The sequence below is a fragment of the Eptatretus burgeri genome, chromosome 2 (assembly GCF_056783735.1).
Source record: "Eptatretus burgeri isolate ZD-2024b chromosome 2, Ebu_testis_v1, whole genome shotgun sequence".
Classification (NCBI taxonomy): Eukaryota; Metazoa; Chordata; class Myxini; order Myxiniformes; family Myxinidae; genus Eptatretus; species Eptatretus burgeri.
In genome coordinates, this window is record NC_140962.1 from 127,856,841 (window position 1) to 127,884,725 (window position 27,885).

At 40.1% G+C, this 27,885-nt stretch overlaps 1 protein-coding gene across 2 annotated transcripts; it reads right to left on the reverse strand.

Annotated features, from left to right (window-relative positions):
• Positions 1-75: 75 nt before the first annotated feature.
• Positions 76-27,885, reverse strand: LOC147033059 (beta-1 adrenergic receptor-like). Of its 2 annotated transcripts, none has more exons than XM_085859016.1 (2): positions 15,009-15,452; positions 76-546 (listed from the first exon to the last, which is right to left on the reverse strand). In XM_085859016.1, exons 1-2 carry the CDS (start codon positions 15,435-15,437, stop codon positions 148-150), a joined length of 828 nt encoding a protein of 275 aa, XP_085715142.1. In that variant the 5' UTR covers positions 15,438-15,452; the 3' UTR covers positions 76-147. The 2 variants fall into 2 exon arrangements, 1 of the variants encoding a protein (XP_085715142.1); XR_015052253.1 differs by lacking the exon at positions 15,009-15,452 and adding an exon at positions 27,693-27,885 and having other exon boundaries at positions 440-546.

Here is a 27,885-nt window from a genome sequence, read left to right on the forward strand (position 1 = left end):
AATAACACCGATAAAAAGCATCATACAACCAAAGCATCATCGCCAAGTAAACAATTTAATAGATGATACCTTGACTCCGTTAAATCACAACACAAAAAGTATCTGCAGGACTTGTTTTTACACTTTCCCAATCGAACACTTTTCAAATTAAATCTTCTTTTCTGAAACGTTGTGCATCCGGACGTGAAAACAATTTGTGTGGATTGTTTTTGAAGCACGGTAATTAACAGTTTTGTTTGAATACAGTTTTCTGTAAGCCACCATAAATTCAGGACTTCGAGAGTATAGAAATGGGTTGAACAATGCATTTGTAAAAGCAAACCAACTTACAAATACAACTACATTATTAGAGACACATAACAGACAAAAACATCTGATTATATAAACAATTGTGAATGGAGTCCAACAAACACTGAAAACTCCCATAATGAGGCCTAAAGCTTTTTGAGCCCGATGCTCTTTGGAATTGTGTTGCTGAAGAGACAGCTGCTGGCCTTTACCTTGGATAGTATCAGGTCGTTGATTGTTAGTGTTGGCTCTCTTGGCCTGGATAACAACAAAAGCAACGAGTTACACAAATGCATGAGCACATGAATAAATAGTGCTGTTAAACAGCTTCCATATGGTATTTATACTTGAAACGTTGTCAGCTGTTTCATTGAGCTATACAGTATGTCACCTTCCGAAAATCCCTCCGTTTGAAATGTTTGTTAAAAAACGAAAGTAAAATGAATTAAACGAGTCAGGTTGATAAAACGAATAAATTTGAAATATAACCAGATTGATTCAATACCCTGCTTGCAAAACACCAAGGTGACAGTTTCATACTTATTATTATTATTTTGTGTGCAACACATATATGGCTCCGGTGGATTCATTTGCTGGGGGCACAGCATTGCCATTGAAGCACTGCACCACATAAGTTCGAGCAGGAATTTGAAATTTAGGTCGGTTGCTGGCAATAGCTCACCTACTCTTCACAAAGGACACTGTGGAATCTTTAATGCCCACCAACTATATGCTGGATAAAGTAACATCCAGGTTTACAGCCATCCAACAGACGGAGCACACTTTGATGAATAACCATGCCTGTGAAACCCTGGGATTACAGTTTACAGCAAGCCTGGTGTTGGCTTTGTGGTTAGAGTGGCTGGCTTGGGATTGGGGTGGCTGGCTTAGGATCCTTGGGCCCTGTGTTTGAGCCCTGTTGGCTGCTGAATTAACACCAGGTGGGGTTGACTCAGCCTGTTATCCTCCTGAGGTTGGTGAAATGAATACCAGTGTATTGCTAAAGGGGCGCAGCATCAGTGGCGCATCTGTGCTCCAAGAAATGGTTGGAGTGGTGACCTGTCCAAGATTGTGCCAAATAGCCAAGGAAAAACTGCTTTGGCAGTTCCAATGCTCTGTTCAAGAGTATTGGTCCAACAAGACAGTTTACAGCTGGGCTGAGATTCAAACCCAGGAGAGACTGCTTAGAGGTGAGTGTATGCTCACTCTTGGCCATCCTGCCAGGATTATGTTAATTTGGGGGGGGGGGGGGGTAGGGTATTGCATTCGTTTTGCTGCGGTTGCTGTGGTTCTCAAGATGGGTTTCTTTCGTCCTTATATTTTTTCTTATTTTTTTTTCCTCCCCTTCTGCTTTGTATTCCCCCTTCTGCCTTGAATTCCCCTTTCGAGGCCTCACGCAGTCTCGTGCAAAAAAAAAAACTGTATTCTTTGGGTGAGAAAAAGTAACAAAAAACACAAGGATGGTGGTGAAGAAATGAAAGTGTGAGTGGGTGCGATGGGCATTAGGCTGGCAAGAGGGCGAGAGAAATAGGAGGGAATGTACGCAAGATGTGCAGTCTGGCCTGTGTGATGAGAGACCTGGCCTGTACGACCTCGTTGAAGATTGGAGTGATCCCTCCGAGGGCCGCCTGTTGGAGGCATCGTCTGTGTTGAAGCCACTGAGGCAGAGGAGAGCCTCACTGGGACATGTTGATTGGAGGGGGAACAGAAGCGTTTCCTCTTCCTGAGTATCATCTGAGCTGACCTGAAGCAACGTGTGGCTTCAAGGTGTTGCAGGAATTGCTCTAGTTCATTTGTTGGCGAAGTTTGAAAACACCTCCAGAGAGGGGAGGGTGGTGATGAAGTGTCATCGTTGTGGTCTCTTGCTGGGGCGAGGCTGCTGGAATGACAACTCAAACAGGCCTGAATTCTTCTTCCCCCCCCCCCCACCTTTCTCCTTTACCATTTATTTTCTTCATATCTTGGCAACTATTATTTTGTTATTTTGCTTCCTCTCCATCCTTCTCTAAACGAGTTTCCTTACAAGGAATTACAACACAGGAGGAGGCCAATGGGCCCATCAAGCCTACACAAAGGTTGCCAACCTATGGTTGATTGTCAATGCTTTGTCTTTGAAATGTTGAGCCTTGAGCAAGGAAGGAAAATATGCCATTTTTAAAGTCTTTTGGATGACTCGATCACGGTTCGAAATTCCAACCTCCCAGACTCAGAGTGGATGTTCCAACCATAATGCGATCAAGGTTTTCCCTCCCTCTTTTCCTCGCTGACTCCCCTCCCCCCTCTTCTTTGTTGGCCTACATTAGAAAGGAGGAAGTTATGAGGAGATATGATAGAGATATTTAAGATGATGAAGGTGTAGTGTACCTTTCATCGGTGCCAACTTGTCAGTACTTTTACATCATGAACTTTGTTCCATTTAGTTGTCCATCAATGACAGGAGTGTAGGTGTGGTTTTTATCTGGTTTCGAACCAATAATTTTTCCCAACACTGCTACAGCTCTCAAGGACCTCCCCCTCTCGTGACAAGAGGATGAAGGCTGGAATGGGAGGGTGACGAAGCTTTTTGTTATCGCAGCTCGCCATTTTTTTAATACCTTCTTGGCTTTTCCTGCCTGCAGCTCTCATTTTATACCATCGTGAAAATAACTCACAGATTTGAGTTTCACGGGAGTTCGCTGGAGTTAAAGCACATTTACAGTACTATATTTAGCAATGCATTGCTCTCTTGATGAATTGAGCTTCATACCACACACCGGATTGCGGCTCGCTATCTCCAGTGAGGTTTTCACTCCTTTTAACCACGAGACTTCTATCATCATACCCCTTTTAGGGAGCAGCTTATTCCCATGGGCACTGGACATTTATGACACCCGCGCATCGAGTGGATCATATAACTTGGTGGACACAATGCCGTCATCATTTTTCTTGCTTCTTATTGAACTTGTGACTGTATTCACACACACTCAAGCTGGACAGCTTATGGGACACTGCTTAGACTGAACGAAGTCATCAACCTTTAGCAGTGAATACAAGTCAATAACTCCAATTTTCTATAAAGGTGATGTAACCTATTAATTATTTGTGAACAACCTGGTGTCCCTAGGGCCTGGGGAACATGTGGGTGAAATTTCCCCTCAATCTGTCCAGCCGTTCTGGAGAAGATTTTCAAAGGTTTATTATTCAAAAAAAATCATAGCTGCCAAACCAGTTACCTATAATGTCATAAGTGGAGAAATTTTTGTTATTCATGGATGGGCAATCATACCTGTAAAGTTTCACCTCGATATGTTCAGCCATTTCTGTGAAGAAGAATTTTGAAGGTTTTTATGTTAAAAACAATATGGCTGCTAAACCACGTGACCGATGCCATCACCAATTTTTTTTCCCCCCATACAATTTAGCCCGAGATGATCCTCAAATTTTGACCCTGATCGGATAAAGCGTTTGACGTATGAAATTATGACGTCAAAACGAAGCCACCTATGACATCATCAAAAAAATCACACTTATTTCGCATAGGGAGTACATCACATGCGCCAAGTTACAATTTTTTTCCGTGAAATGGTTTCAGAGATACAGAGGTGTAAAGTTTTTCCTTTTTTCCAACATGGCTGCCACAACACGTGATGTATGACGTCATAATTATAATTAAAACATTCTACATGAGTAGTTGCACCGATGTTGAAAATTTCTTGTGAATCGGATAAGCGGTTGCAGCGAAAACAGAGAAAATTAGCATGGATGGACGGACGTACTGACAGATGAACAACCCCAAAACATGCCACCAGCAACTTTGGCAGCAGAGGCATAATATCGAGATGTGTTTGTGTGTGCTTGTGTTCCAAGTCAAAGCTTGTTTCAGAGCTAGAACACAGAGTGGATTATGACGAAACAGAACAAAAGGAACAGCAGAAAGAGACAAGAAAAACACCAACAGCAGGGCCTTGGGACAAAATAGATTGACGGAGACAGACAAACATGGGGTGAGGAGAAGAATGAGGGGTTGGGACGATGCAGGGGGTGGACAAGGTGGATACAGGGGTGGACAAGGTGGATACAGGAGCAAACTCACAGGAAAAAAAGAAAATTGGTGGGGGTGGGGGGTGTTAATAAATTAACAAGGAAATAAACAAATTAATATGTACAAGTGAATAAATTAGGAAGGAAATAATATTTTTCATGAAAAGCATTTTTATGCCTCTAGGATTTGTCACCGGTGGAATTATGATTTCGGGTTGTCCGTCCGTCCATTTGTAAGTTCATCCATGATAATTTTCTCTGTTTTCTCTGCAACTGCTTATCCAATTGACATTGAATTTTCAGCATTCCTGCTGCGACTGCTCATGCAGATATTTTTTTAAAATAACAAGTATGACGTCATAGGTCATGTGGGGTGGCAGTCATGTTGGAAAACTGAAAAATTTTAGACCTCCATATCTCCTAAACTGCACCATGGAAAAAATTGAAACTTGGCACCTGGTATCGACTCTGCATGGGGAATAACGATGATGTGACGATGACATCATCTGTGAAGTGGTATCCCTGTCAAAATTCGACACATAGAATGCTGCATATGATCAGTATGTAAATTTGTGAGTTTCATGTCAGGATAGATTGGTTGACAGAATTGTTTTAATGTCGTCATGTAATTTGGCAGCCATATTGTTTTTTAAAAAGAGGGAAAAATATCTTCTTCTCCAGAACCGCTTTCGAGATCGAAATAAAACTGCACAGAAATTATTGACTAGCCATGGTAAATACATTTTGATTACTATGATGTCATAGGTCATGTGGTCTGGCAGCCACCTTGGATTTACCCAAAAACCTTCAAAAATGTTCTACTCCAGAATGGCTCGACAGATTGACGGGAAACTTCACACACCTATTCCACATGTCTTGATGATATTAGGGTGATAAGGAATAATTGATGTCATGTGGTTTGGTGGCCATATTGGATTGAAGAAAAATATTAAATAATGTTTTCACCATAGAAATTTCATGAAATTTTCACCATAGATGTGACTACTCATGTACAATGTTTTTGTGATAACTATGATGTCATAGGTCACATGGTGTGGCAGCGATGTTGGAAAAACTGGGGAAAAAATTGGACCTCTGCATCTCCAAAACTTCTCCAAGGAAAAAATTGAAACTTGGAACTTGTGAAGTATTCCCCATGGGAAACAAGAGTGATTTTTTGATGATATCATACATGTCTATGTTATGACATCATAATTGCATATGTCAAATACTTTATCCAATCAGTATGAAAATTTTTGAGGGTCATCTAGGGCTAAATTGTAATTGGTAAATAAATTGATGACGTCTTCAGTCATGTTGCTCGGCAGCCAAATTTTCTTCAACAAAAAAACCTTCAAAAATCCTCTCCAAAATGGCTGAACAGATTGAGGAAAAACTTTGCAGGTATGATCACCTATCGATAAGGAACAAAAAAATCTCTCCACCTATGATGTCACAGGTCACATGGTTTGGCAGCTATGATTTTTCAAAGAATAAACATTTTACAATCTTCTTCTCCTGAACGACTTGACAGATTGAGGGGGGGGGGGGGACACATATTTTAAGGCTATTTTTCCCTGCTGTAGCAGGGGTTAGCCTCGCAGATCCCATGACAATCTTCTCTCATGGTTGCCTTTTTGAGGAAACGTTTTTATGGCTGGATGGCCTTCCTGACACCAACCCTTTAGTCACCTCTTATGACACGCATGGATACAGTGTAACTATTCTAAATTAGGGCACACAACAAAACATCCCAGCAGGCTGGTACTCATTTTGCCAACTTCAGAAGGATGACAAGCTGAGTTAACCCCACCTGGTATTAATTCCATGGAAATTTGGATTTGAACTTAAGATTTGAACCTAGGATGCCATCTTTTCAGCTCAAGTAAAAAGGTAATCCATGAATGAATTTGACAGTTTCATATTAGTGACGATGACATGGAAAAGTATTTGGGGAAGAAATAAACTTTTGCATTGAGAGTAAAAACATTGTTTTGCTATTCTCTTGGTTTGTTTTGCAGGGTATACTCTGCATTGTTTGTTGCTATCTTCGTTTATTATTAATTTTGGTTTGAATCATATTCCTGTTGTGATGGAATGTTAATCCACCTTTGGAAGTATGTTAACAACACATAATTTACTTGTGTGATTGTTTGACTGGTCGTTTTTGGCATCTACCTGTCTTGTTTCTACGTCATAGTTTTGAAAACTTTTTGGCAAACATAGGACGACTATCACATGTAATGGAGAAGGTTTGGGAGCAGACCATGCCATCCAACTGGCTATGTAATCTCTGCATTCGTAAGCATGACAGTGCTTTATCCACACCCAGATGTATTTAATCTTTGTCCCTTATTACCTTCGCCAGCGAAGGTGAAGGAGGTTATGTTTTCACCCCTTTTCATCTGTTTGTTACTTGCAAAATCGAAGATTTTTCAAGTATATTGGTTAGTCGATTTTGTTATTCAGTCTGTCTGTCTGTTTGTCTGTTAATCACCTACAGGTCACAATTCGAAACCGATCGTCACGAAACTTCAACACATGGTAGAATTTGTCATGCGGAAGCAGCCTATTGTTTTTGAGATCAAAAGCTCAATAGGTCAACATAGGCCAAAGGTCCACAACTGAGGTGAGATTTCTAAAATCCTCAATTTTGATAAGATTGACTTGAAAATTGAAGATGATTTATACTTCAGGTCACTGAATTCAAAGAGTCAATTATTTTTGAGGTGAGCATAGACCAAAGGTCAACATAGGCTAAAGTTCAACGACTTCGGTGAGATTTTAAATTCCTCAAATTTCATCCGATTGACCTGAAATTTGAAGAGGATTTATATTTCATGTCAATGAATTCAACAAGCTAATTATTTTTGAAGTCAACGTAGACCAAATGGTCAATATAGGTCCAAGGTCATCAACTAAGTTGGTATATCTAAAATCTTCAATTTTCATCTGATTGACTTGAAATTTGAAGAGGATTTATATTTCAGGTTACTGAATTCAACCAACCAATTATTTTTGAGGTCGCCATAGGCAAAAAGGTAAACATAGGCCCAAGGTCACCAACTAAGGTGGTATTTCTAAAATCCTCAATTTTCATCCGATTGACTTGAAATTTGAAGAGGATATATATATATATATATATATATATATATATATATATATATATATATATATATATATATATATATATATATATATATATATATATATATATATATATATATATATATATATATATATATATATATATATATATATATATATATATATATATATATATATATATATATATATATATATATATATATATATATATATATATATATATATATATATATATATATATATATATATATATATATATATATATATATATATATATATATATATATATATATATATATATATATATATATATATATATATATATATATATATATATATATATATATATATATATATATATATATATATATATATATATATATATATATATATATATATATATATATTTCACATCACTGAATTCAACCACCAATTATGTTGGAGGTTCACATAGGCCAAAAAGTCAAAATAGGCGGAATTTCTAAAATTGTCAATTTTCATCTGATTCATTTGAAATTTGAAAAAGAGTTGCATATTTGGTCATTGAATTCAACCAACAATTATTTTTGAGGTCAAATTTGTTTTATGGATTTTGCAAGTATCGTGCTCTGCACAACATCTTCTTCTTGTTACTTGCAAAATCGAAAATTTTTCAAATATATTGGTTAGTCAATTTTGTTCTTCTGTCTCTCTGTCGGTCTATCTAACTGTCTGTCGCTTGCAGGTCACAATTTTAAGCCGATCTTCATGAAATTTTACCACATGGTAGAGTTTGTCATAAGGAAGAAGCCTATTGTTTTTGAGGTCAAAAGGTCAACATTGGTCAAATGTCAGCAACTTAGGTGAGATTTATAAAATCCTCAATTTTCATCCGATTGACTTGAAATCTGAAGAGAATTTATATTTCAGGTTACTGAATTCAACCAGCCAATTATTCTTTTTTACATCAATGTAGAATAAAAGGTCAACATAGGCCAAATGTCAAAAACTTAGGTGAGATTTCTAAAATCCTCAATTTTCATCCGATTAAACTGAAATTTGAAGAGGGTTTATATTTCACGTCATTGAATTCAACCAGCCAATTATTTTTTAGGTCAACAAAAACCAAAAGGCCAACATAGGCCCAAGGTTAACAACTGAGGAGGTATTTCTAAAATCCTCAATTTTCATCTCATTGACTTGAAATTTGAAGAGGACTTGCAAATCACGTCACTGATTCAACCACCAATTATTTTCAAGGTCAACATCGGCCAAAAAGACAACATAGGCCGCATTTCTAAAATTATCAATTTTCATCCGATTGATTTGATATTTGAAGAGGAGTTGCATATTTGGTCATTGAATTCAACCACCAATTATTTTTGAGGTCAAATTTGTTTTATGGATTTTGCAAGCATCATGCTCTGCACGACGTCTTCTTGTTTTTGTTTGTTGGATTCGCTATATATGCTAGATATCCCTTATTGTCGGGTTTTCCGTGTGTGTGTGTGTGTGTGTGTGTGTGTGTGTGTGTGTGTGTGTGTGTGTGTGTGTGTGTGTGTGTGTGTGTGTGTGTCTGCAACGCGAGGCTCCACAGCACAAACCAGCAAACCGATAATTAATTTATTTACCGAAAATGATTCCCCACCCACACACCACCTCCAATTATTTATTTATTTAACATTTCGGATTCTCCTCCCGACACACCACCTCCAATTATTTATTTATTTACTGAAAACAATTCCCCATCCACACACCACCTCCAATTATTTATTTATTTAATGAAAACGATTCCATGATCCACACACCACCTCCACTTATTTATTTATTTACCGAAAACGATTCCACGACCCACACAGCACCTTTAATTTTTATTTATTTACCGAAAACGATTCCCCACCCACACACCACCTCCAATTATTTATTTATTTCCCGAAAACGACTCCACGACCCACACACCACCTCCAATTATTGGATTCACGAGATATCCCTTATTGTCGGGTTTTCCTGTGTGTGTGTGTGTGTGTGTGTGTGTGTGTGTGTGTGTGTGTGTGTGTGTGTGTGTGTGTGTGTGTGTGTGTGTGTGTGTGTGTGTGTGTGTGTGTGTGCGCGCGTGTGCGCGCGCACGCGCAACGCGAGGCTCCACAGCACAAACCAGCAAACCGACTATTTTTCAAATGGTAGTCCTTCAAAAATAGGGTGTCTATTTACCATCATTTTTTATGAGGAGTGCCAGTTGGCAAAATACGCAATAGGAAAAATCTTGCCAGGCAGAGGAACAATTGTATGTGAACCAATACGTTTTGGCAATGAATCTTCATCGGTGGATCAGTCAGAATGAAAAGCATCATATCCAGCGCTTCGATCCTAGCGAATCCCTCGTCGCCTACCGGCTTGTTTGTTTGTCTGCTTGTTTCTGTACAGGATATCTCAAAAAATTATGGACGGATCTGCATGAAATTTTGTGGACAGGTTGGGTATGTAACAAGGACAAACTGTTTCGAATATGGTGAAGATCCGGGTCTGGCTACTATAATTTTTTAAGTGATTCTTCACCATTGAGAGATAGAGCCAAAAACTATATATACATGATATCTCAAAAAGTTGTGGACGGATTCAGATGAAACTTAGTGGACAGGTTGGGTTTCTGACATGGAAGACTTGTTTCAGTTTTTATGAAGATCCAGATCCGCATCTGGATCTGATAATTTTAAAGTGATTCTTCACCATTGAGAGTTAGCTCTAAACCAACATAAAGCAAGATATCTCAAAAAGTAGTGGACGGATTCGGACGAAACTTGGTGGTCATGTTGGGAAGGTTGCACTGACGAATTTATTCGATTTTGGTAAAGATCCAAATCCGGATCCGACTACGAGAATTTTTAAAGTCCTTCACCATTGAGAGATGGGGCTCACAAACGATATATAGGACAATATCTCGAAAATGTATTGTGCCAGATCTGTTCTCATGGATCAGACATTACGGAGTGGAGGTATGCGCTCTACCGAATGCCCTTCTAGTTCTTATTATATTGATTCGCTGGAATATATTTGCTGAAGTTACTCTATGTCTTCGGCAATATTGAATGGTGTGATCCGATTGCGATAAATGTGATTTCTCGGCATTATGCATCTCCGTTAATGGCACTGAAAGACAGTAACTGTGATTTTGTTTTTTCCTTAACGTATGACTTTGGAACTGTGAGCCGAGGGACCATGGGGTTAATATACTCTTGGCCTCGACTCCAGACTCAACCTCAACTTTGCCTGCAAATAGCGACTGATGGCTTTGTGCAGCAAAGCTTTAATTTAGGGGTTTGGTATCGGTCCTTGCATATCTGCCAAGGAGTTCATTCACGCTGGCTGAATTATAATACTTCTTTCTGCTGTTGATCTGGATAAGTGCTCAAACAACTGGGAGAGAACATTATCATGAAAATGCTGAATTTTTCATGCATACACTAAGTTAACTTACATCGTGTATTAATGTAGTTACAATTTTTCGATTTGAGTGTCAATATAAAATGAAATACAGTGCTTATTAGTTCATTGTGAAATGTCCTCCTTATTCATATGAAAGTACACTTATGGCTTTGTCCTATATGTGATGTGCCTACATGCTCCTTCACAAGCTTGAGATAAATGCAAGAAAATAATATGTAACAGTTCAACAGTTCTGGAAGTGTTTTACAATCTTTCAGAAATGGAATCCAAAATCATTGCACGCAGACGAACAACCACTGAAACGATACCTTTGGAACGTTTTAGCGTGTACAGTTACTTACAGCATAGTTGCTTATATTGAACCACCGCAAGACACAACTCAACACACGAATCTGTGTATACCTGTAATTTTGAAGCTTTTTCTTTTATAACTGTAGGAAAACTGGCCAAATATTAAATTGTCTTCTGGAAGGTTTTATATTCTTTGCTTCCATATTACCAAGGCAATAAATATATTTTATAAAGCTTTTATTTTCACATTGCTTCAATATGTCCAAACCACAATCTCTCTATAATAAGAATATAACTACTGTAGGAAAATAACAATGTGTTTATTCATAAGTTATTTGTAGCAGCTTGGATAAGTTATATTTGTAGCAGCTTCAAGTCGGGTCGGGTCATTATATTTGTAGCAGCTTCATAAGTTATACTGTCTTTACAAGACTGCACTCTTAAACTGAAATATTTTCTCTATTGCATCGGAAATCACTGCAACACCCCTTATAAAATATACTGCATTAAGCGATTTGCAAAATTACTGTCATTCACCGTATGGTATATATTTTATGGCAGGAAAGTGTAACATACAAATTATTTTGTGGGATGCATACACTACCAGTCAAAGGTTTTAGAACACCCCCATTTTTCCAGTTTTTACTGAAATTTAAGCAGTTTCATGTTTCAATGTACTCTCAAATTAAAGTGTAGAACAAATAAACAATTGCTGATAAAAAAGAAATCATGGAATCGTTTTGTTGAACAAAATTTAATCTAAATGTTTGACTCATCAAAGTAGCCACCTTTTGCGGATGTAACAGCCGAACATACTCATGGCATTCTTTCAACAATGGAAATCAAATATTGTTCCAAAAGTTCTTCCTAACACTGTTGCAGAAGTTCTCACAAATGTGTTGCACTTGTCAGTTGCTTTGCTTTCACCCTTTTGCCCAGTTCATCCCAAACCAGCTCGATGGGGTTTAAGTCTGGAGACTGTGCTGGCCATTCCATGATTTCTAGCCTACCGTCTTGTTCTTTTCTTCGAAGGTAGTTCTGACATAGCCTAGAAGTATGTTTTGGGTCGTTATCTTACTGCAGGATGAACTACTAACCAACTAGGTGTAGACCAGAGGGTATTGCATGGCACTGCAAAATGCTGTGGTAGCCCTTTTGGTTCAGGGTGCCAGTCACTCTGTGCAAATCGCCAACTCTGGATCCAGCAAAAAAGCCCCAGATCATCACGCTTCCTCCTCCATGTTTGACAGTTGGTGTCACACACTGATCAACCTTCCTTTTGCCCACTCGACAGCGTACAAAGTACAAAAACCCTGTGTGATGAACCGAAGATTTCAAATTTTGATTTATCGGTCCATAAGACCTTCTTCCAGTATTTAGTAGTCCACGGGCAGTGCTTCATTTCCCTGGAAAGCCTCATTTTCTTATTTTGCCATCTTAGCAATGGCTTTCTTCCTGCCACTCGACCTGTCCAACCTCAGCTCGAAGTCTTCTCTTCACAGTTGAAACTGAGACTTCCTTACTTCAACAGTGTTAAGCTGTGCTTGAAGCTGCTGTCCTGTAAGCCACCTATCGCGCAAGCTGTTGACACTCTGAAACTTGTTTTCTGATTGTGTTGTGGCTTTGGATCTGCCAGATCTCTTCCTGTCAGAGTTTCCTCCATTTTCCAAGTGCCTTTTGATGGTCTAGGAAACTCTACTCACTGACACCTTGGCTTCTTTGCTATTTCTCGAAACGAAAGACCGACAATTTTAAGAGTTATAATAGTCTGTTTGTCTTCCATTGTTAATTGTCTTTTTCTCGGCATTATGATAGCAATATACTAACTACTTCCTGAAGTGCAATATTGTTCAAATAATGCTTCAGGGGTGTAGCAACACAGACTGTTCCAACACTGCTACAGAGAGAGGGTTTGTAACTAATCAACAAAAGCTGGGACACCTATAGGAATTGTTTGCATCAACTTTCAAGGCTTAATTTACTTCCATTTCTGCAGAAGAGTTGCAGTTGCTAACCCATTACTTGTTCTCTGAAAAGGGCCTTTTTTTACAACTCTGAAAGTTACATTATTTTTCAGTTTTTCGTAACCTAAACTTTTTCTTTCTTTTTTTTTTTACCTCTGGCAGTTTAACGCTTAGCTTTGTACTATTTTAGGTTATTCACTGGACTTGAACTTCTTAAATTTCAGTAAAAACTGAAAAATGGGGGTGTTCTAAAACTTTTGACCGGGAGAGTAAATGAAAAAAAAATGTGGCGCATTCATTACCAAAGCAGAGATACTCATAATTTCATGACTAATTACATATACACACCATAATCACTTGTGAATAACCAGCATTTTTTCCCAGAAATATCTGATCATAAATTGTGGTGCGTATTATCCATGAGAATTAAAGTGAAAGCTCTATTTCTTCAGATTTCTTGCACAGACACAAGACCAACCTCCATTACTGGGTGTCACCATCTTTAAAATACAGTGAATTATGGGATATCTTCTGTAACATTGAAAGAATAGTTTTTGTTCTGAATAAAAAGTATTTGGACAGTAGAATTAATATTGTTCAGTTATAATACACTCACAGAAGCCTCACAGCTCCACCCGCCTCTGCCTGGCTGGGTGAGCTTTTCCCAGCACTAGTTTCGGGACATGTTGGACATTGAAAAGCTATTGCATTATTGGCCTCATGGTGGTTACCTTTTGCCTGTGGGTTGGCGGCAGCACTACCTGACACCGCATGCCAATATATACTTTATAGCAGCCGTTGGTGGCCTCTAAACGGATGGTTAGGTCAACATTTGGGGCTTACAACCTTGCCCAGATTCTGAAGTACCTACTTCAAAAATTTGGAGGCTCTTGGTGCTACGGTTGGACGTGAAAGTATAATGTACAAACGTACGTACACAGAGACACTTGAAAATATTTATAAGATTAGTTTGCTTTAAAAACTTTTATCTAAACTTTAAAACTTATGCACTACCATAGCAGCAAAATAAGCGAGTGGATTAACACATGCATTGCAGCATAATAGAATGCTTCAGAATTACCATAAGCTAATGACTCATTCAAGATTTGAGAGTTTCTAAGAGCTCTTACTGTGTTAATCCAATGGAGGTCTCATATCACTCAGTAAGAGTTGTTCGGTACATTCAACATGTGAGGTTCAACGTTCATCATATTGTGTTTCATACAGGTCAGAAGTCATCAGATGTGCGAATTGAAACTCCTTCTAAAATGACTCTCCATCGATCAGTAAAACACTGCTTTTGAAATCACATTTCCAGTCCTGCGCGAGAGTTCATTTCTGCTGTAGTTAATTTTTGGGATGCAGGTTAAAATATAAACTTGTATTTTCCTGATAATTTTATCTTAAAAGTGCGCTGCATATTATATACGATCGTGGGATATACATGAGTGATTGTGGTATTTATTCTTTGAAAATAATATGTTGATGTCTTGGACAATTTTGATCATCTTGTTTGAAGATTGTTGATTATGGTTCATTAAAAATTTTGTTTATGTTTCATTGAAAAGGACTCTAACACAAAGTGCCTTTGGAAAGTTTTCACGTACTTTGGTGACTTATTGCACATGTAGTTTTATTTATCCACCACCAGACACAAGTTTTCAATGATTCAATAAGAAAAAAATATTGTCGTACAGGCAGACTCAGATGTGATATCCAAATAAAAAAATTAAAATAAAATGTGGTAAACTATGGCGTTAGTGAAAACATTGCCCTAGTAACTATAATCCTTTTTAGGACGGATACCATATCTCATCATTATTAATATTACATTGATGTGTACAAAAGAGGATTGATTTTTACTTTGCATGCAGGAAAAGGGAAAGCCATAATCCAAACAATGAATGTCCTTACCTGCCGTTCAGCTTCTCTCAACACGCGAGAGTAGACAATGATCATGACACCAAGTGGAATGTAAAAAGCAACTGTGACACAAACAACTGCGTAGGATTTACTTGTAATGAAATCACAGCAAGTCGGGTCATTGTAGCATTCTTTCGCTAGAGGATGGTCTGAGTTCCACCAAGAAGTCCATATTGCTGGGAAGGAGAGGAGTCCCGAGACAATCCACCCGCTAACAACGAGGACAACCGCACAACGATGAGTAATAAGGGCGATGTAACGAAGCGGTGCTGTGATGGCCACATAACGATCAATGGCGATAAAGCATAATGTTGCCAAACTCGCGACACCACTGATTATTGACACTGCGTTAAATACGTCGCATAAAATTTGACCCAAATTCCATGAACCAGACATTATACGATAAGTATCAACTGGCATGACAAACGCACCTGTGATCAGATCTGCACAAGCGAGAGAACTGATAAATATTTTTCTAATTGTTGATATCAAATGCTTTGCTCGTATGATAGCCAGAAGCACGATAACATTTCCTGTCGTCGTAACTATTGCTAAAAAAAATAAAAGCGATGCGAGTGCGATCTCAAATGGTTGAATCACCATCAGAGAACTCACATTATTGCCAGTGTTCATGGCTGCACAATAAATTAATGCTGCCTGAGGGTTTTTTTTATACCTCTGGACCCTCTGTACATCTGGACCCTCTGTACATCTGGACCCTCTTCATTTGTATATTAGCAAAAGCACTTGGGATTATTGACATGGGAATTAATTCCATGGTAAGTTGGGCATGTAGCACATGAGTACTTCATTTATCGTTAATGATATACAAATTACAGGTAAACTCTAGTTGAGTAATGTAACACTCAACACCAAAAAAATTTCATTCTTATCATACAAAACGTACAATATGTAAAATTAGGGCAATGCACTTAGGATATGAAAAACACTGAATATATATGAAGGAATGACACAGAAATAGAAGAAAAATTCAACATTCATTATTGAAAATTAAAGCCAGATAACTTTGTAATGCCGAAATACCCCCCTTATGATATTATTTGAGAACTTTTGGGTCGCAAACACCCACTTGGTGTCAGCCCTGTTACATGGAATCCTGTGGCAAGGCTGCAACTTGCTTTTTCACCTTGTGGAATACTAACCCAACTGAGGACAACTTTTGGTCACTCTGTAAAGCTTACAGCATGTGTGCCCATCCTGAGGCAAGTGAGAACATCATCTTGCTCATCTTGTGGATCAACTCTCCAACTTACAGTTTCCTTCCTCAATGTCCAAGTGGTGCCTTCTCAAGTCTTTGACAAATGTATGCTCCACTTCCATTTCCTAACTGTCCTCAAATTTCCACACCTCAAATTCTGCTTGAGACAGGGTGGAATGTCACAATTGTGTGTGCCTGCAAATCTCGTGTTCAACTCATCATGCTCTGATCACTGTTACCAACAAACCCACCACAAATCACTGCCATATTGACCTTGTGTCTTTCACAGCAGAATTAGAAAAGAAATTATTTCTCTCCAGACTTGACACTTCATTGGCAACTTTGCAACATGGTGCATCAATGCCCGCATTCTCAAATCCTGCTCGGCTGCTCTTGCTTATCGTTGGTCTGCTCTCTTCAGCTTGTCCTCATTTAGCTTCTCCCAATTGCCTGGCAGTCCACTAACATCACTCTTAATTCCAAGAAGGGTGCTTCAACTGATCCTTTGCATTATAGACCAGGAGACATTTCTTTACTTATAAAGTAATGGAATCACTCATCACTCACAATGTAAACCTTTTCGTATTTTCAAACAACTTGGTTTCTGACAATCAATTTGAATTCATTTTTGGTCAATCAAACATGAAACTATGGATGTCTCAAACAAGATGCCAGGACCGTCTCTCTGTAGATATCCCAGGCATTTAACAGAGTCTGGCATCCATCTCTGCATTCTTTGCTTGTTGGCTGTCATAGCCTCTACTGACTGACAGTTACACAGCAAAGCTGGCCCCAAAGCCAGCTGAAGCCGGGGATTCTGAGTTGTTCTCAATAATTCATTGATATATCAGAACTATTCATTGAACAAGGTCTTTGCCCATGCATCACTCAATTGAGTCCTGCTCTCCATTTTTTGCTGGTTCTGAGCATCACATCTGTCTCTCCTTGATTCTGTGAAATCAAGTTTTCATCATTATTTTCACCTTCCATAATGTTACCAAGGCACAAGGTCTGTTGTTTTCAAACTGCAGACAGGTTGAGGTCCTGTCTGTTGTTTTTAACAACTCCTGCTACATTCTACCTTCCTCTGCTCTCTCAACCTTCTGATCCTTCCAGCTCCTCCAGGACAAAACCATTTATTCAAAACCCTCCTCCACCCTTGGCTAATTCCCAATATCCAGGCTTACCAATGCCTTCCAAACGCTCATTCTTTCCTCTTGTTTTTTCCCTGCCTGTGGAACCAACTTCCACATTCCCTTCAATATTATTCTTCCCTCCATGTCTTGAAGACAGCTGTTCACTTCCATCTCAGATCATCCCCAATCCAAAACAATGACCTTTTCTACCCTCATTAACCCACCTAAAGCCTTATTCCTTCCAGATTTCCCTTCCTGAGAGTTTCCTTCTGTATCCACCCTGTCCACCCTGTGTGTCCTTCCAGCCACCCATTCCTATTCACACCCATTGTGTGTCCAAGTCTCCCTCTATTTGGTCCTTTAACTCTGCTGTTGGTGTTTCCTCCCTCTCTCTACTGTTCCTTTTGTTCTGTTGCATCCTGATTTGTTCAGTGTTATAGTTCTTCCACAAGCCTTGACCCTGTATACAAAAAAATAAATGCATTCAACATGAGGGATTGATGCAGGTGATGAACCACCATTTCCTACCCCCCCCCATGGCCATTCATACCCACAATAATTTTTACCACCACTGATCCTACTTCATCCAATGCTCTTACTAAGAGATTACTGTGCTTCCTCCCCTGTATCCCTCTCCTCCCTTTTTCTCTTGTTCGATATTTCCTTTTCTTGTTTTGTTCAATCACCTGACTGCCCCTCGATCAGCACTGCATACTGTATTTCCCTTTTAACCCTTTTGTTTCTGTGATCTTCCACAAGCCTCGATGTTGTATAAATAATATTAAAGTTTTTCATTTGAAGAATGTTAAGGGGCTGTCACACCATGACGTTTTAGCCAGCGTATGGCAAGGTAATAGGGAATAGGCAAAGCCGAGAAGTGAACGTAGAATTCTTCTTACATTCGCTTCTGACTTTACATAAAACTTGTTCACAACTGTATACTTGCCAACTATACCGTGGGACATGTAAGCGCCACACAGCTGATGATTTTGACGCAATTTCCAGTTACTTCGGCCTGGATTCGGGATCAGCGAACAAATAATGTAAATAATGATTTAAAAATATTTTTTGATAATGCGGGAGATATCTTTATTAAAATTAACTTTGGGAAAAAATAATTGAATAAATAAATAAACGATCACTTCTGGTCAAGAATAAAAAAAATTAAAAGTTCTGGAAATTGTTTCAAAATCACTCCCGGTAATGTTCGATACAAAATAAACACTTCCTATCATGAAAAAATCACTTTTGGAAGTATAAAATTAACTTTGGGGAAAAAAATAATTGAATAAATAAATAAACACTTCTGGTCATGATCTCCTGGCATGCATCATTCCCCATGAGAAAAACCGGAAACAAAAAAAAAAAAAAAAGAAGCAAAAAAAAAAAACGGAAGCAAAAGGGTCATAGCTAATGACACGGATTCACAATTGCCAGGGTATTGTGTTGTTTTTGTTGTTTCCTATTTTCTCATGTACACGCGTTAAGTAATATTCACAAGATAGAAATAAAACCCGATCGTGTTTATACACCGCACAGTGTTTAACAACAACCGGAAGCAAAAAGTCATAGCTAACGACACGGATTCCAAATAGCCAGAGCTATTGTGTTGTTGTTGTTGTTGTTTCCTATTCTCTCACATGCACGTGTTAAGTATTAAGCTCACTTCGTTCGCTATCAAAATTTATGTAAAACGCTGGCGTATGCTGAAGTATTGATGTTTTTTTTTTAAGTTTTGGGCGTATAATAACGTGATGGACGTATGCATAACGTACACAGAACGTTTCAATCACATATAGATAACTTATACCAACAAATTCTGAGCGTGTTGTCAGCGTTCACAACCTATGCCCAACGATAGTCTAACTTATGCATAGCGCGGCAGCGTATCGCCGACGATCACGTGGCGTAGGCTATTCATAGGCTGCGGCTCGACGATTCAAATCATAACTGCACTAGACATCGAAGTGTGAAGCCGCTGTCACACCTTGACGTTTTAGCCAGCGTATGCCGACGTATGAAAAATTTGCCGAACCAAGCTGGCACACGTCGAATACGTTATGGGTAAGTTTTGTATACGTGAAGAGCACGCTGGCATACGTCGTAGTATGCCGAGTACGTCGACAAATTTTCAGCATGTTGAAAATTTCTCGACGTACTCGGCATATGACACACGTTCCGCATACGCTGGCCATAAGTTGTAGGCACGTTACGCGATCGTTGACACACGTCGACACACGTTACTTGTAAGTTACGAAAAAATAAGTCGAAACACGTTGAGGTCATGGTTCACGTCAGTGTTCCAGACTCCCTGGTTTTTTTATATATATTTTTTTCTTCGTTATGACGGTGATGTTGACACTTCGATTTCTAGTGTGGTTATGATTAAAATCGTTGAGCAGCAGCCTATTCATTACATTATATTATAACCACACTAGAAATCGAAGTGTTAACATCACCGTCATACCGAAGAAAATAAATAAATAAAAACAAGCAGTCATAGACTGGTACTTACGAAATCGTCAACTTGACCTCTAACCTTGTCTAATAAAAGCTGTCTCTAGAGAAGGTAGCGACGCAAACCAGAAGTTTCTACGATGATTCTGTACAAAACCATCAAAAATCGAATGTTTGACCTCACTGTGACCTTGACCTTTGACCGATTTTGACCAAAATCTAATCAGCACTAGCCATCACCGTCCTGAATCACGTGGTGTAACTTGACATTGGTAGCTTCTTCCGTTCTCGAGTTATCATGCCTACAAACAAACACACAAACACACAAACACCCACACAAACAAACACACAAACAGATGACGGAAGTCATCAATATACTTACGAAATCTTAAGTAAAAAACAGGGAGTCTGGAACACTGATACTAACCATTACCTTGACGTGTTTCGACTTATGAGTAACTTCCAAGTAACGTGTGTCGACGTGTGTCAATGATCGTGTAACGTGCCTACAACACGTTACTCATAGGTTAGAAATAAGTTTCGGATATGCTAAACATTACCTCGACGTGTTTCGACTTATTAGTAACTTACAAGTAACGTGTGTCGACGTGTGTCAACGATCACATAACGTGCCTACAACTTATGGCCAGCGTTATGCGGAACGTGTGAGTCATTCGCTGGCATACGTCAAAAAATTTCAAGCATGGAAAATTTGTCTAACAGCTCGGCGTACTACGACGTATGCCAGCATACTACGACGTTTTAGCCAGCGTACTATGACGTATGCCAGCATGCTCTTAACGTATACAAAACTTACCCATACGTATATCGACGTGTGTCAGCGTTTTAGACAAATTTTTCATATGTCGGCATACACTGGCTAAATCGTCAAGGTGTGACAGGGCCTTTACATCTGAAAAATGGAAAAAGGCCCCTCTTAATACTGAATAACAATGAATCTGTTGCATAGGCATTGAGATTGTGAAACTTAAGTTTTGAAATATATATATATATATATATATATATATATATATATATATATATATATATATATATATATATATATATATATATATATATATGTATATATGTGTATATATATATGTATATATGTATATATATATATATATATATATATATATATATATATATATATATATATATATATATATATATATATATATACATATTTTTCAATACAGTACATAGTCGAGGCTCGTGGAAGAGCGAGTATAAGTACACTGAATGGATCAGGATACAACAGGATAAAATGAACAGTCGATAGAGTGGGAAAGCACCAACAACATAGCTGTAGGCCAACATCGAGGGAAACTTGGACAAACATTGAATGTGGTGAAGATTATGCGGAGGAGAGGGTGCATTGGGTTTGACAAGATGAATGCAGAAGGGAACTCGCAGAAGGGAAAACTGGAAAGTTGGAAGGAGGATGGATTGGAGTGGGGTGGTGGCGTTTTAACTGGGTAGAAAAGATCATTCTTTAGGATTGGGGACAATCTGAGATGGTGGTGAACAGCTGTCATTAAGACCTGGAGGGAAGAACGAGATTGAAGAGAATGTGAAAGTTGGGTCCACAGGAAGGAAAAGTGGAGTTGAGTAGTGATTCTGGATTTAGGTAATTTCATCAGAAGGGGGTTGATGGTGGACCATTTGTGCACTGCAGAATCCTGGGGAGGACAAAGCATGGAAGAGCAGAGGGCACAAGACCAGAAAGGAGGTGGTAGAAGACAGAGAGACCACCGATCTGTCTGCAATGGCAAAGTGATAACCCCATAGACTCAGCTTCATCGTGGGTGATTTCAATAATCTTGAAGGACTTGGTTTCCATGGAGGAAAGATGTGAGGCAGGGGAGCCAGTCTAGAGAGGAAAATGGTACTCCAGCATGTTGCGAATGAAAGCCTTGTAGGTGGATACGAGCTCAGGTGTGCAAAAGAAGGACTTTGTATGATGGTAGATGCCCAGTCAGCAGCTCACTTTGGAGGTGTACTTTGAAATGTGGTTTGCCCAATAAATATCGTTGGTACCTCTCTCACCAGCCTTACTGAAGTGCAAGGTTGGTGAAAGAGGTACCAACACCCAGCCAATTTGGATGGTGACAATTGAAATCACCACATATGAGGAAGAGAGAGTTGGATGAGTGGTTAAAAGTTTGTCCAATGTAGAGAGAGAGATAGAGAGAGAGAGAGAGAGAGAGAGAGAGAGAGAGAGAGAGAGAGAGAGAGAGAGAGAGAGAGAGAGAGAGAGAGAGAGAGAGAGAGAGAGAGAGAGATATATATATATATATATATATATATATATATATATATATATACAAATATAAATATATACATACATACATACATACATACATACATACATACATACATACATACATACATACATACACACATACACATACACACACATTGAATCTTCATCTTCAGAGGATGGTACAACACAGGTGAACAAGACTTGGGAGTGGAGGGGAAGTCACAGGCAGAGGTATTCCTGGGGGTTTGGAGATGTAAGATCAGTACAAGGGCAGTGAGAAATTGAGTTGTTGATGTAAAGTGCAACTCCACCACTGGGGCATGGTTCAGGCCAATATAATCAGAGGAGACAATAATCGGGGAGAGACATGAAGGCATCAGGGATGTCCTGTAGGAGGATGGATTCTGTTAAACAGATGATGTCTGGTTTATCGGCAGTGGCCTGGATTGAGATATCTGTCAGGTTAAGGCTCGGTCACACCTTGACGTTTTAGCCAGCGATGGCAACGTATTAAAATGTATGTAAAACGCTGGCTTACGTTGAACTTTTGATGTTTTTTTTTAAAGATTCGGACGTATTCATAGTGACTTGGTCTTATGTATAACGCATTGGTAACGGACACAGAACGTTTCGTTGTGTTATAGATAACTTATACCAACGAATGCTGAACCTGTTGTCGGCCTACACAACCGATGCCCAGCGATAGTCTAACTTAGGCATAGCGCGTTGCACGCATCGCCGACGATGTCGTGACGTAGCCTATTAAAAGGCTGACGCACAACGATTCGAATCATAACTGCCGTGGAAATGGAAGTGTCAACATCGCGGTCACGCCTTGGCGATCTTGCCAGCGTATGCCGACCTAAGAAAAATGTGTCTAAAACGTTGGGGCACGTCAAATACGGTATGAGTAAGTTTGGTATACGTGAGTAGAACGCTAAAGTATGCTATCATACATCGTAGTAAGTAGAGTACGTCAAAAAATTTTAAACATGTTCAAAATTTTACGACGTACTCGGCGTATGACACACGTTCCGCAAGCGATGGGGATAAGTTTTACACACGATATGTGGACGCTTACACACGTCCACAAAGGCTACTGATAAGCTACTCATAAGTCGAAACACGTCGCGGTAATGTCTTTTTTACGCGAAACTTATTTCTAACTTATGTTTGACGTGCTTTGAACCAATTCTTTACGTAGTCCCAACACACATCGACGTATGTAGACGTATTCCAATGACGTCTTCCGGTCGACAAAAAAAAATAAATTAACGTGTTTCTAGCTTACAACTGCCATATAAAGACGTGTTCCCAGCGATTTTGGGAATTGGTATATAACAATGCTGCTCATAAAAGGGGAACCCAACAGTGTTTTCGAGTCCTTTTTGAGTCGATGTCAATGTCAGCAGTAACAGTATTAGTATTAGTATTAGTATTAGTAGTAGTTTGTTCATGTTGGCAGTAGTAGGTGAGTGTGAGGGGGAGGGTGTGGGTTATGATGGATCGTCCTTGCGTTTAACGATTTAACGATTTAAATGATAAACTCAACGATTTAAATGGCTCCATCTCCACTATTGAAAGTAGACGCTTGCGCTCAACAATTGGATTTTTTTTACACTCAACGACTTTTAAACGGTACCACTCACCTATTTTCATTGTTTACAATGAACGATTTAAAGTGCTGTCACTCGCCTTTGTTTTTTGACGCTGGGGTTTGGAAATTTGAAGCGTTTCTTCTGAACGTGTTAAAACGCTCAAACTCGACTATTTTAAATAGACGCTGCCGATGGACAATTGGAATCATAGCCAAGCTCGACATCGAAGTGTGAACATCCTCGTCATGCCGAAGAAAAGTATGAAGAATGCTGCAAATAAGTGTCCTGGCCGTGGCCGTGGACACTGACGCAAGGACGATCCATTATACCGACGTCTTTCAGCCTATGAGTAACTTAAAAGTAACGTCTGTCGATGTCTGGCAACGATCGCGTAACGTGCCAACAACACGTTAATCATAGGTTAGAAATAAGTTTCGGGTACGCTAAACATTACCTTGGCGTGTCTCAACTTATGATTAACTTACAAGTAGCATGTGTTGATGTCTGTCAACGATCGCAGACCGTGCGTGCATACAACTTGTGGCCAGCGTAGCGGAACGTGCGAGTCATACGCCGGCATATGTCGTGAAATTTCAAGCATGAAAAAATTTGAGGACAACCAAAAAGTACAAGGTTTAAAGCCAACGTACAACGACGTATGGCAGTGTTTTTCAGCGTGCTCTCAATGTTATCAAAACTTACCCATAACGTATTCAACGTGTGCCAGCGTTTTAGAAAAAAAATTCAAAAATCGGCATACGTTGGCTAAAACGTCAAGGTGTGACCGGGCCTTTAGGTTGGGGACCTTGGATGTTTGAGGTCCACACAGTTGGAGATAGGTGGGGGGGGGGGAAGAAAGCATTGGAAAGGTGCAGGATGGTGGGGGAGGCTTTGTGGGGACAAGGTGAGGCTTGGAGGGGGGCGAGGGGGGAGGATTGAGTGTGTGGGGTATGGTTGTAGGTTTATGTGTATGGGTTGCAGGGGTAGGTTTGAGAGGGTGGGGTGAGGGTGAAGCATTTATGAGGTAGTGTGAGTGGGAAGCATTGAGAGGGTGTGGTGAGAAGGGATGTAGAAATGGGGGACATAAAGCTTTTAGGTGGTGGAGGATCCCCTTTGGGTCACTCAAGCCACGCAGGCACTGGGGGCAACACCAAGTAACCCCTAGCAGGGTTTCAGTCAAATTAGGGGGCTCGGATTAGAGATGGGTGAAACTTAGAGGGAACGTCATTATATTAGCAACATCGAGTTAAAACGTGATGTACTTTTGGTAAAGGGATGTTGGGGAAAGCACGAGTGAGTTAGTGGGAATGAAATAACCAGGGAATGACACCATCATCTCTCTCGTGCACGGGAATGAATGTGTGTGAAAGAAGTACATGGGGTTTGAGTGTGATGAGGTGTGAGTGTGTTGTGTGAAATTGTGTGAAGGAATGAATGTGGAGGGAACAATTCCCTGCCAAGAGAACCTGGGAGGAGTGAGATATAGTTAGCTGGGATCCAGCTATTTTTAGAATGGATACCGTTCCTGTGTTGGTGCGAAAGAAATCTGCAGACTTTTAATTTGGTGCAAGAGTTCAATGAGGGGCTGGGGGTGGGGCTAAAAGTACTAAATTTCAAAATGAACGGCATATCAATGTCAGGTATGCCGAGCCCAAGCCAATCAGTAGCCAAGAGGGGCAGAGAAGTTTAGAATGTGAGCCAAGCATCCTGGGGATATGGGTAGGTGTGCCACGTTTCAGTCATGGCACCAAAAGGGTGAAGGCAGGTGAGGCTTCTCCTTAATAGTTATGGGGAATGCTAGCTCGGATAGGGGTGACGTCAGCAGCCAGAGTGCAGAGTAAAAAGTAAGCAGCGACATCCTGCTGCGGAAAGCCACACTGTCCAGCCGCCTGCACACGGGATGGTTAACAGTTAGGATGTACCAGAGGCGTTCACCAGGACGGTAGCACAAGGGCTTTATAGTCGAACGCACAACAGATACAAGCAACTTAAATGTGGGTTTTTAATGAAAATCAAATATTTACAATTGGAACAATTCAAGGTGTAATAACAAAAAACAGAACATGAAGTAAACTAAATGTAATTTCCTATTTGAGGTGCCTCCGTACTCAGACACAAAAACTGACAAAGGGAAAAGATTAAATCAAAGAAAAACCTCCCTTTCTCCCGGCACTTAGCTTCGGATCCAGAAGTGATCTTTTAGGACTTGATGATCGAAACGCGTTGTCTCTCGTGGCAAACCGCCCCAAAATAGCGCCAAGACACTCTCTGGGCGAGCAAACATACGTGAAGTAATTCAGACAGCAATACCCAATGCCAAGGCACAGAAACCGCAGTGCGGCTTCTTTTCTCGAGCAAGGATGCAGACCATTCCTCTCTTGCACACAGTCTGTTCACAACGATCGCCCACATGATGAGACAATTTCTGCACACTCTCCTTCCTTACTCAGGAAAGTACACACTCCATGGCTCAGCCGAACAGTCAATGTCTCATGTCTTGCTCTCGCATGCGGGAAAATTCACTCAGCACGAACATGAGAATTGTGCAGCCTTCTAGATCCTGTCGAGGAGAAGCAACTGTATTGTCCTTCTCTTCCAACCACCATCTCATCACTCACGTCACCGCCGAACCTTCTGACGTCCACCGATCAATCATCAGCTTTAGGGCGTGGCTTTTTGGCACGAAGCAAGAAGGCATGATTTCTGCCTGCTTGGTGGCTCGGTTTCTGTTGTTGTTATTGTTGTTGTTATATAAAGGTAATTCTTCTTTTTGCTGGCTTGTAAGTGCAAAAACGTAGGAAAAGGTCACGGGGGTAATCACATACTGGGACAAATTAGTCTTTGACCCCACCAAATTAACACAGCACCACCCCCCATGTGGTGACAAGTAACACTTAAGCTCACAGATTCCCTACTAAAATTACATCGAGATATCTCCTATATGTCCATGAACCAAGCAACTCTATGCAATCCTACCTTTACTATGAAATTCCTCCATCTACCCCCACAGGATCCGGGGTCGAGGGCGACAAGACCATAAGGGGGGCGAGAAGACCTACCTCGGATTCCCACAAGACTCTCTGGAATTGCAGGCCGTCGCACACAAATAACTTTGTGACATGGCGGGTCATTAATCTACAATAAATCGACCACGTGACTAAGGGTCCTCTTTCTGATACCATTTATCTAATGCTCACGTGGTTTAATTACTGGGGGACATGCCCTCGGTACACCTTGATCAAACCGGATCACCTTACTGGATCAGGTGCAACCGAGCGTAACTGCCAAGAACGTACCGGCTCGAAAACAGATCGTTGGGGGATAACATCCCGGCAAAGCTAGAATACGAATCATGCAGGACCAATGAAGGAAAAGATGAAAACAAGACTGGCAACATTTCTATATAAGCATTTATTTATAATCAAGTGAGGAAAGGTGTGTGGCACAGTAAATTGGGTTTATTCGTATGTACAGCAAATGATAGCAAGGAATTTGTGGTGTGTGGAAAAAGGCAAGCAATTTTACTAAAGCAGACACAGAGCAGACTTATCCCATTATATCTTCTACGATCTTAACTTCAAACTTTGACAGATGCCATTACACACACACACACACACACACACACACACACACACACACACACACACACACACACACGGAAGATTAGATATAGCCCAGAGAGAAAGAGAGCAGATGCGGATAAGAGGCCTCACAATACCTGGCGCAGTCAGCAGACCAACGCAACCCAGCACGCTTATGGGGAGGAAGGAGGGAGGAATGCTGGTGTCTTAGGTGTGGAAGTGGGAGATGTGGTGTAGTGCAATTGGGGGGGGGTGGTGTTGTGCCAAAGGAAAATGGGGTTGCCAATAAGGAATAATGCTCTTTTGTGCATCCAAAGGGACGAGATCGAGGGGTGTAAAGAGAGAGGAGAGAAGATGCTTGAGGTGAAAGTTCCTTAACCTAGTCATGTATAGGTCCTGTTAGTGTAGTGTGTACCTCTGTGGGATGTTCCACTTGGGCATTCCCACCTCGAGAGTTGGCATGTTATCTCTGGCTTCCTCACTTTGCTGGGGCTCGTGGCAACTTGCGCTCTGCACTGTTCCTCAAGAAGAAGAACGTCTCACAGTCACACACCAACCGTGAGTGAAGAGCCATCCAAGGGCAGAGGCAACAAGGAGCAGCTGATGCA